Source organism: Pyricularia oryzae, chromosome 2 (genome assembly GCF_000002495.2).
Source record: "Pyricularia oryzae 70-15 chromosome 2, whole genome shotgun sequence".
Classification (NCBI taxonomy): Eukaryota; Fungi; Ascomycota; class Sordariomycetes; order Magnaporthales; family Pyriculariaceae; genus Pyricularia; species Pyricularia oryzae.
In genome coordinates this window covers 4185113-4195599 of record NC_017850.1, presented here as the reverse complement: position 1 = coordinate 4195599, position 10487 = coordinate 4185113, and the positions used below count along the sequence as shown (strand labels likewise).

Below are 10487 nucleotides of genomic sequence, written 5' to 3'. Positions count from 1 at the left end.
ATACATACATCGCCAAGGTACTCTTTGTCCTGTACTGTATGCACGTACTTCGTACTTGGGCCCTTTGAATGGAGAGGTAAGGATATCCATACAAAACAAATGGTTTGTGGATTTGTCTTACTGCGACGCACCTTTCCAGACGGAGAAATTACTTGCCCAACGTATCTTAGTCGCCCGTTATTTCCATCGCCTCGACCTAGAACACGGCGTATTACACACCATCTCGGTTGGCAATTGCTTTGTGAGATTGCTCCGTAGAACTTTTTTTTTGTAACTTGCTAGGAAATTGATCAATCGATCTTTATTTTTTATTTTTTGTTAGACCCCCCCCCCAGTTCTATCTCGTTTATCTTTTCGTCTAGTTCTAGAAGAGGTTTATTTCTGTTTGGTTTCCAGCCCTCCTCGTCTGACATATGGGCCTAACTAATTCGTCCCTTTAAATACAGTACTTTTAGTGGAAGGACACCCGGAAGGTAAAAGCTCGGGCTACAATGGAGGTTATCCACAAAGTAAGTACTCAAGTGGTAGGTACGGGACTTTTGTTGATTCCACCAGACAGAATCTACCAGTCATCTATCACTCATTGGATTCAAGCTTCCCCAGCCGGTGGCCCCAGGCGCGGATGTTCGGCGGTCGGCAGAGCCGGCAACGTGTCTCGCCTCGTTAACTAAGAGATTTTGTTTTCCCAAATGGGAGGGAAGAGAGAATAAGCAAATCTAACCTTGCCTGCACTCTTGGGCCTGGTTTTCCAACCACCTTTCGCGCCGGGCGGTTGAGGAGGCTTGCGCGTCCGCCTGCCAGAACCCGCTTCGAAGGTCTCTGGTTGGTCCCGTCCCGGCGGTGCACTGCATATGGGGTTTCCACTTGGCTTACTATGTAATACAAAGTCGACTTATTAGCTAGGAGAAATACGGCCTGACGGGTATCTAGGCAAGTGGAGGTCCTCTTTAGCTTCTCCACAGCAAAAGGGTCTAGGCAGTCGACAAAAGACGATGTGGCCCTCCTGATGCCTTTGAACGGGCCACAAGCTGGGCTCAAAGTGGGGAAATGAGATACCTTCTTCGACCAGAATAGAAGTAATTCCTACGTGGTAAAGGCAGCTGGCGAAACTGCCAAAAGTTGACCGAGGTACCATAGTAAGTACCTGATCCGAAATGCGAGAAGCTGCATGCATCGCATTGCATGGGTTTCCAACACCGCCCACTTCACGACATCACACACACGCGACAACCCACCCTTTTAATGACACCATTCGACCAGAGTTTCAACGGTACCTGCACGTTTTCAATCGGGCTTCTTCTTCTTCTTTTTTATTTTTTATATTTTTTATTAGGGTTTGGGGTCCGGGGGAATATTGGGTCTGGAAAAATGCATGGTCACGTTCTCAAAAAGTAAAAAAAGAGTCAGCAACGTGGCAAAAAAATAAAACCATCCATTGGTAAGCAATGTGTCAGGTAATAATAATCTATGCATGTCCTTGAATTTCACACGTCGGTCAATGCTACGTTCCCGAGATGCGGGCGACCGTCACGGGAGATCCAACAGTACCAGTACCCCATGGGCCGTCACGCGCCTGCAGCAGTCGAATAACTACATAACGATACAGTACGTGATAAACGTGACGCAAAGGCACATAAGTCGATCTTTGGTGCATTGACTCGATCATATTCTTGGAACGTCAGATTAGGTCAAAGTACGCCTCGGCATATCTGGAGATCGTTTGGGATGATCCTCTGGAGGGTTTCGACCAACTCTTTGGATTGAATTTGACTTGGGATGGACTCGATCTCTTGCGGCCCTCAGGCTGACAGCTAAACCCACCTACAGAGCCAAAAAGCGCCGGACTGACTTAAGTTGACAAAGGCGGCGCAGTCTAGAACTAAACAGAACTAGTTCTAGATCTAGAACTAGAAGATCAACACCTTACGTAGATACCTGTGATACGAGACGGCCAATCCAACAAACCAGCTCTAACGTCCTTTACTCGGCAAGACCTCGGTCAGGACAGGAGAAAGAATGCATTGTCTAGCGCGTATGAGGACTGTCCAAAGGCAGAAAGGGCTACCTACGCATACATCTGCCTGAGTGAGGCTATGATAGGTACCAAGTGAGCAGAACTTGACATAATGTGTCGATCTAGTTTCTATAACAGCTCACTTGCCTAGTAGATACCCAAGGTGAGGGGTTACACGTATTAGTCTCATCTACCTATAGTCCCAGCTTATAGCAGCTCCAACCCAATGTACCGGTACACCCTTTTTGATGCAGCCAACGTCCCCCAATACAAGCAGTGAACTCCGCGCCATGATTTCATGTGGCCTGTAAAGTGCCAAGAAAAGGAAAAAAACAAAGGAAACCGGATTTATGCATAGGGTTGCTGGAAACCCGCCCAGTCTTCAGCTTCTAATCCAATGCTTCTCCGCTCAAAATGCTTTTCAAAATGTCGGATCCAAGTCCCTCGATGCCCTGCTCGATCTCCTTCTCGCCAACGCAGCTGGCAACACGTCTCTCGTCGCCATTGCTGAATGTAGCCTTCCTGCCCTTTTTGCTTGGCGTCTGCAATAATGCAAAGGAGCCAGTCTTGCCATCCACGGCTGTGATGAGCGATAGTGTCTCCAAGCTGCCAATGACTTCGCGGAATTCGGAGCTTGAAAGCACATGAAGGAGCGAATCACGCTTGCAGAGAAGGCTATATGTGTCGTATAGATTTTTGACTGTTGGAGCCGTTACCCGGGTCTTGGAGGGCGTCGTTGGCGATACAGTAGCAACAGCAGCCTTGTTCTTCTTCTCGATAGCCATCAAGGAGCACAGTGCTGCTTTCTGCTGGAGGTTCAGGCTCTTGAGACGTTGACTGGCACCGTTGCCGAACGCCGTCGCAGTGATCTTGTTGAGGTGTGAGATGCTCACTCGTGGCGCGTTTTCGACTGTCAACGCTTGCAGAGACGCAGCCAGCTCGGTAGGGACTGTTCGCCTGCTGGCGTCTTTTGAAGGTGAAGCTGCATTGTTGGGCGTCTCTCCAAGTGGCCTCTTGGATGGCGTCATTTGCAAAATCTTCTGTCTTGCTTCCTCCTCGAGTTTCCGTTTTGTCTCAGCTTCCACCAAGTCCAAAGCCCGACGCAGTATCTCATAAGCTTTTCTCAGGTCCCCCGTTTGGCTAGATACCTTGCGAGAACATAACTCAATGGCGGCTGGGTGGAAAAAAGGGATAAAGCCCGCATTGGTACTGCCAGCCGGCATAAGGCTCTTTAGTCGGTCAGTGACAATTGCCTTGATTTGAGGTGCTGAGTATGGGAGAAACGGAAGCAGCTCAGGCTTCAAGTTTCTCGACTTCAGTCTCGGTAGAAAGCGGTCGGTCAAGTCTAGGGCATTGGCAATTCCCACCAGCGATACCCGGGAAGACTTCTGCATCGACCATTCGAAGATTTTGTACAAGCTTTCCAGGTCCAAGCTGAGAATGTGATCGATCTCGTCAAGGACTACCAAAAAGGCACCTGCAACCTTCCGCTTGGGGATAAAAACTTGCTGCAGCGCAGCTGCTGGCTCCGACTCTAATATGTTGATCTCGTCCCCAAGTTGCTCCAGCAGTGTGACGTATAGATCGTTTGAAGACTTGACACTCATGCAGTTGATATATGCCTTGCGAACAGACGGAGTTTTCGAAACCAGCTCATCCGTTACGGCGTTGACCATGGCACTCTTCCCTGTACCTGGAGGACCACTGACATAGAGGCACCCGTTGGGAGTTGAGGATGTGCACTTGGCCAGAAAAGTTTCGAGGCTTGCCCGCTCGCCGTCCCGGCCGATAAGGCGACCCGGGTCATTGCCGCGAGCGAACATTTGTCTCGCAAGGTGGTAGATTGTTTGGGACGTTGCGGGCGTGGATGGTGTCTTTGGGGTCAGTCTTGTTGACAATTTGCCGACAGACATGACCCGGTGCCGGGGTGTACTTGGCGAGTCGGACAAGGCATCGCGGAAGCGCGGCGTCTTCGGGGTAAGCGGTGCGGCAACTGAAGGTTTCGAGATGGTCAGCGGTCGTCAGGCAGACGTGGAAGCACTGAAACAAGACATACATTTCTTCAGAGGACTTTTGGCGGGGAACGCAGCCTCATGATCTTCCAACACCGTATCGATGGAGCAAGAGTCCCTGGGATCTCGGTTTTCGTCGTTGATTTGCAAAGTACGGGATTGAAGTCTTGTGCGCTTGGCAGGAAGCTCCGTGTCTATTTGCGCAAGGCTATTAGTTAGCAATGACGCCTTCTTTTAGCAACCGCAAAGTGTTATGGTGATTTGCTTTGCTCACCATTGTTACCGGAGCTCCGGGTCCTCTTGCCTACTGAAGGCATGCTCGACGTTTTTATCGGCTCGGCCTTTGATGAACAGCAGGTATGAATGGTATATGCGAGAAAAACCGGCAGGTCCTATACTGACGATGTGCAGAATTCGGTGCAAGTAAATAAGGCAGATGACAATTGCACATTAGCATTGGAGAGGAAGGTGCAAGTGTTGTAGAAGAACATGTGAGTTTGAAGCAAGAATGAGGTTGCTGTGGCATAGCTACGGGAGGTGGGTCCACCTGCAGTGAGACATTGACGCGACTACCGTGGTTCGACGCGGTCAAGCAAAACACGAAACGCGCGAACCACTTTAGCCCTTGACCCCGCCAAGCATGCGTGATTGTGATTGCGCGTTGAGTGAAGTGAAGCTCCTGCGCGTCACGTGCCCTGGAAATCTCCTCCGCCAAAATATCCTGCAGGGGTAGAGTCGCGGAGTCATGACAACAACTCAGCCAGGGTCATTGAATTACCCCATCTTGCCCGTCCTTGTCCGAGCCCCCTTTATCTCCATTTATCGTGTGGCAAAGCCAGGGACCAGATCTGCATGCGTCAAATATTGCCAGCACTGTAACGGAAAGCCTAGGTAATTAATTACCTACTGGTATCAATCTGGTGTCCTTCGAGTTTGCCGTGACTTGCCGCTTTGGGTTTTTCTGCTCCTATCTTCGGATCTGCTCATCCACGATAGAAAAAAAGAATGGCTTCATATTCGCCCAGGTAGTGTTCTATCGACGATGATACCAAGCTAGGTACTCAGACAATGGTCACGTGGACCCTGCATGCTCGCCACTTTCCACTGTACAGACGAATCGGTCTGTAAACTGAGGCAATCCAGCTAGCCCAGTGGCCAATGGCATTTCATCCACCTAAAACAAACATACCGTCTTTTTTCTCATAGTCAATCGCCACATAACCTTGGCTATAGGTTATCATGGCCCAAAACCTCGATGCGCAGTATAACGCAGCTGTGGAAAGGTTCAGGAGCGAAGAGTTTCCCATGATCCGAGGTAGGTAAATATCAAAAATTTGACCCTTGTCAGAAAAACTAAAAATCATGAAGTGTTAGACTGACAGATGTGCGTGCCCCGGCTCAGTAGACTCAATATACCTGGACCATGCTGGCACAACTCTCTGCCCCAAGTCTCTTCTCGAGGCATTTGCAAGAGATATGGCGGGTAACTTGTATGGCAACCCGCACTCTGCATCCAACTCGTCACAGCTGTCCACCTCCCGTATTGAAGATATTCGGCTACAAGCTCTGCAGCTGTTCGGCGCCAGCCCCGATGAGTTCGACCTTGTCTTCGTGGCCAATGCCACGGCGGGAATCAAACTGGTGTCCGAATCACTGAGAGCTCGCGATGGAGGGTTTGGTTTTCTTTACCATCAAGCATCCCATACTAGCCTCGTCGGGGTCAGGGAGGAAGCTCAAAGTAGCATATGCTTGAGCGAGGATGAAACCGAGGAATTGCTTGCAGGCAGCACTACCAGTCTGGACTTGGTGACTAGGTCTCCTCCAGGTGCTGTGCTGCTTGCGTATACGGCACAGTCTAATTTTGACGGACGCCGTTATCCACTGACCTGGGCGGACAAGGTCAGGAGGGCCCACGCGTCCGGATGCACCCCAATTTGCACTCTGTTAGACGCAGCCTCTTTCGTTTCGACCTCCCCGTTACATCTTGGAGAATCCAAAGCGGCGCCAGACTTCACTGTTCTTAGCTTTTACAAGATATTTGGCTTTCCAGATCTCGGCGCCTTGATTGTTAGAAAACAGGCTTGGCATCTGTTCGAGTCTAGGAAATACTTTGGAGGCGGCACGGTCGATATGGTGGTGAACTTCAAAGAATCATGGCATGCTCCCAAAAATGGGTTTCTCCACGAACGCCTGGAAGACGGGACACTGCCAATCCATAACATACTTGCACTCGGCTCAGCTATCAAAATCCATCAGGGTCTATTTGGTCCTATGCGTACAGTATCCTCCCACGCTACATTTCTCGCCCAGGAAATGATCACCAATCTACAAAATCTACACCACAGCAATGGAGAGAAGGTGTGTACGTTATACTCGCCATATCCCAAACCCAATGTCGATGGCAATGGCTGGAACCAAGGGCCTATAATCGCCTTCAACATCTGTACTTCCAATGGTTCCTGGGTTAGCCTTGGCGAGTTTGAGAAGCTTGCGAGCCTGCGGGATATAAACATCCGTACTGGCAGCCTTTGTAATCCGGGAGGCATCGCGATAGCTTTAGCACTTGAGCCCTGGGAGATGAAGCGAAACTTCTCAGCCGGCCTCCGCTGCGGAGCCGATAACGACATGGCGCTTGGGAAACCAACAGGTGTCATTCGTGCTAGTCTTGGTGCCATGAGCACCACTTCCGATGTGGATAGGTTCGTGGCCTTTATTGTCGAATTCTTTTGCGACGATGGTGCTGCATCTCGAGATCTTCAAACCCCCCGTGTACAACCGTCTTTGGCTTCCGGCGAGGCAGAACTTTGCGTAGATAGTTTGACCATATATCCCATCAAGAGTTGTGCAGGCTACTCTATCCCACACGGGAAGCAGTGGCAGGTCCGACCGGAAGGCCTAGCGTGGGACCGCGAGTGGTGTCTACTCCATAGAGGCTCTGGCCAAGCCCTCAGCCAAAAGAGATATCCCAAGATGGCGCTCATCAAGCCTGTCGTTGATCTGGAAAGTGGACGACTGGCTGTTGGCTACCTCGGAGAGCCTATACCATACCTCCCTGAACGGGTTTCGGTGCCGCTGTCTCACGACCCGTCGGTCTTCCGGCCTTCCACTTACGTGTCAGCAGCACCTTCACGAGTATGCGGAGACCAGGTGGCTACCAAGATTTACCACGACGACGAGTTGAATGAATTCTTTTCCAAAGCCATCGGAGTTCCATGTGTTCTCGCACGATTCCCGCCAGGGAGTCAGCATGGCGACGCCCAGAGATCTTCCAAAGCACGTCTTCAGAAGCATCAGATCACGACGGATCAAGAGAGCGACGTTCAAGAAGTCCATCCTGGTTCTGGAACGACGACGGATTCCACCTGGGGAAATGATAAAAGCCAAAATATTCTTTTATCCAATGAAAGCCCTATTCTTCTCATCAACCTCGCCAGCGTCGACGCGCTAAACCAAGAAATCAAGTCGAGAAAGGGGAGCTCTGCCGTGCGTATACCCACCTCTGCCTTCCGGGCCAACGTCGTCCTTCGGCGAACCGACGAGTCTCGGCCCGACGGTGCCCAAGGCCTTCCGTATGCAGAGGAGAGGTGGAGAGGGCTTACGATTGGCAACCAAACTTACACGATGCTGGGCGCCTGCAGACGGTGCCAGATGGTCTGCGTCGACCAGGTCACGGGTTGTCGTGGGGATGAGCCCTTTAGCACCCTGTCCAAGACCCGCAGGTTTGATGGGAAAGTTTTCTTTGGGGTTCATATGGCCTGGGGCCCAGGGTCGCCATCAAATAACGTCGTTGCCGCGCGTGGAGACGTCGCATACCCAACTATTGAGGTTGGTGAGCGTGTTTTAGTTCATGTGTAGCGACTTTGGGTTCTACATGCACGGAATCATCTGGCATTTTAAGAAGCATCTCAGAAACAGTAAATGTTTTAGCATGCCACTCCATGGGAGCCTCAATACTTGATCCAAAGATCATTTGAAACAGTCTATTTACTATGGCAGGAGGCATATTTCTCATGTTTTAAGTGACAAAGGGGAGCCGATGGCTCAGCTTGCATCCCCTGCATAAAGCCTAGTGGCTGACCGTCACAAAAATACATCAAAACTGGCTAAATCGCGATGACCACACGTATATGCACAAATCAATGTCGAAACAAAACTTCGTTTGGACCTGTTTTTTTCTTTTTTTTTTCTCTCTCTCTCTCTCTCTTTCTGTGCTTTGGTCTTTTCTGTCTGTTTCTTTTTTTTGGTAGGCCTCAATAGTCTCTGTAGTTGGAATATCTCCTCCCACGCAGCGGCAAGGACAGTGGCGTATCCATGATATCAGGGGACATTGGTGAATGCGCCAACATTACCCCGGGAGGACTCGAGGACAGAGGATCGGCCTGGCTGTGGTCGACCTCATTCCTCATCGGCCAGTCCTCGACGCCAGACATCTCTATGCGGCTCGTGTCTCCCAGTTCCGCCACGTGGGGGGCGACGGTCTGAATACTCGTCGCCTCACTGCTCCGATGGCTCGGCTTCCCGGCAAAGGTGGCGGCGCGGGCTAGTCCGCCGTTGCTGTTGATGGAACGCTCCGTGCTCGACGTGCTGAGGTAGGTACTCTGCCGCCTCGGACTACCTCTCTCATGGTGCGTGGCCGCAAACACGGCCGGGGCAAACCGAGCTTGAGTCACCGGTTGACCCATATTTGGAAGCCGGGGTTGACGTATCTCTCCGCCGTAAACAACCCTGGGGATACTCAGCCCAGTCAAGTGGTCTTCCCATTCCTGAAGTTTCCGTGCTCTTCTAGCCCTCAGTAGGAAGAAAACGTATATAGCTATAGCAACCAACGCTGCGAAACCTGCCGATCCTGCGGCTATTCCTGCAATTGCTCCCGTGGAGAGTGGCGGTCCCCGGTTTCCCGAATTGCCCTGGTTCGAGGTCGAAGCCGGGTCCGGTGGAACAAGGCTTGTCTGTGTCGGTGGAGGAGCCTGTGAAGTTACGATCACAGGAGGAGGGACACTTGAGCTGGGGTTTGAACCCGGCACTATTAGTGTAGCTGTGACGACGGGACCGGATGTGATCGTCTGCGTCTCGGTTGTGAATATGGTTGTGATGGCATCGACCTCCCTGTGGTATGAGTACCTGGTTAGTTCATGTCAAGTAGTCATCGGGTCGTTCGCGCAGGCACTAGATACTGACTGAGTGCGCGTCCTATGCACCTCCGCTACGACTACAGAGATTGAGCTAATCGTCGTCGTGGAAGATATGGTCGAAATAACCTCTTCCAACTCAGTAATGACGCTCGTGGAAGTCACGGTCGAGAACAACACCGACGTTGCAGGTGGTCTGCTTGACTCTTGCCGGCGAGCCACTGCGGGTGCGATAAGGGGTTGTGCCTTCAATCGGCTGTTTCCAACTTGTTGATCCGCCGGCAAGGCTAGAGAGCCGGAGTTCGGCCGTAATCCATCGCTGTCGCCTGCATCATTTTGCTGGGCGGCATCTTGCAGATGGTTGCTCAGGGATGAAGGTTCTGACCTCTTAGCCAGCACTGTTGTCGTGACATATGTAATATCGGTATAAGTTGCCCCTGGTTTCGACTCGGTCAGTGTTACGACGGTGTCGACGAACGATGTGGAAATCACGGCAATGATAACCGTGTCGATCTTGGTGACTAGACGGGTCAGGGTGGTGTGGACGGTGCTAACGATGGTGGAAGTTTTGCTCCTACAGCGGTTATTAGCACTCCAAGTCCTCCAGCCTCGACCGGGTGCAAAAGGAGCCTCTTCACATACGGGTGGCCGATGCATTGTCCCTGTCGACACGACTGTCCCTTTCCACAGCATGACTTGCCGCAACAAATGCCATCCGCACCACAGCACCACTTGTTGGCAGAGTCCGCACAGCAGGTACCACACCCTGCACAATAGTTGATGCTATTTCCAAAGCAATAGTTTGTCCCGTTTGACAAACAATCTCGACGTGAAAGCTGTATCTGATCTTGGTTGCCGGTTATGTTTCGTGTGAAGGCCGGGGTTCCGGGAATCGACGGTTGCACAACTCCCAGTCCCATCCAGTGGTCTTTGTCGTCACATGGTGGTGCGGCTTCGCCTGGAAATGCAGCGTTTCCTGTGGAAGAGTGTGGCGAGACTGATAGGCCGGCGATGGCGGCGGGGCAGAGTAGTATACTGAAGAGCAATCCCAGGATGGGGTGACCTCCTATACGGGCCATCTTAACGGCATCTCTAGTGTGCGATAGACAAAGACGCCGTTGACCAGCAGCGACCCGCTAGACTAGTAGAGAACAGGAAGCAGAAAGGACTCGCATAGGCCAGTTGAAGAAGGTGGCGAGGTTGTGCGTGCAGCCTTATACATACTCTGGCCATATCGAAGCGTCAGCGACAAGGCTAACGCACGTGGTGGCATGCTGCCACCAGGGGGCCAACGCCAACTCCATGACCGACAGACATCTGGGGGGTCTACCA

At 51.5% G+C, this 10487-nt stretch overlaps 4 protein-coding genes across 4 annotated transcripts; 1 reads left to right on the top strand and 3 right to left on the bottom strand.

The window, feature by feature from the left end:
- Positions 1–120: 120 nt before the first annotated feature.
- Positions 121–946, bottom strand: MGG_15740 (uncharacterized protein). Its single transcript, XM_003714551.1, has 2 exons — positions 722–946; positions 121–667 (listed from the first exon to the last, which is right to left on the bottom strand). Exons 1-2 carry the CDS (start codon positions 849–851, stop codon positions 570–572), a joined length of 228 nt encoding a protein of 75 aa, XP_003714599.1. The 5' UTR covers positions 852–946; the 3' UTR covers positions 121–569.
- Positions 947–2005: 1059 nt separating this feature from the next.
- On the bottom strand, positions 2006–4518 carry MGG_01614 (cell division control protein 18). Its single transcript, XM_003714550.1, has 3 exons — positions 4301–4518; positions 4071–4220; positions 2006–4007 (listed from the first exon to the last, which is right to left on the bottom strand). Exons 1-3 carry the CDS (start codon positions 4341–4343, stop codon positions 2404–2406), a joined length of 1797 nt encoding a protein of 598 aa, XP_003714598.1. The 5' UTR covers positions 4344–4518; the 3' UTR covers positions 2006–2403.
- Positions 4519–4814: 296 nt separating this feature from the next.
- On the top strand, positions 4815–8478 carry MGG_01613 (molybdenum cofactor sulfurase). The gene is made up of 2 exons (XM_003714549.1): positions 4815–5341; positions 5429–8478. The coding sequence occupies exons 1-2, from the start codon at positions 5266–5268 to the stop codon at positions 7879–7881; spliced, it is 2529 nt and encodes an 842-aa protein (XP_003714597.1). The 5' UTR covers positions 4815–5265; the 3' UTR covers positions 7882–8478.
- MGG_01612 (uncharacterized protein) lies at positions 7973–10331 on the bottom strand. Its single transcript, XM_003714548.1, has 3 exons — positions 9798–10331; positions 9205–9729; positions 7973–9132 (listed from the first exon to the last, which is right to left on the bottom strand). The coding sequence occupies exons 1-3, from the start codon at positions 10232–10234 to the stop codon at positions 8277–8279; spliced, it is 1818 nt and encodes a 605-aa protein (XP_003714596.1). The 5' UTR covers positions 10235–10331; the 3' UTR covers positions 7973–8276.
- Between the last annotated feature and the right edge of the window lie 156 nt (positions 10332–10487).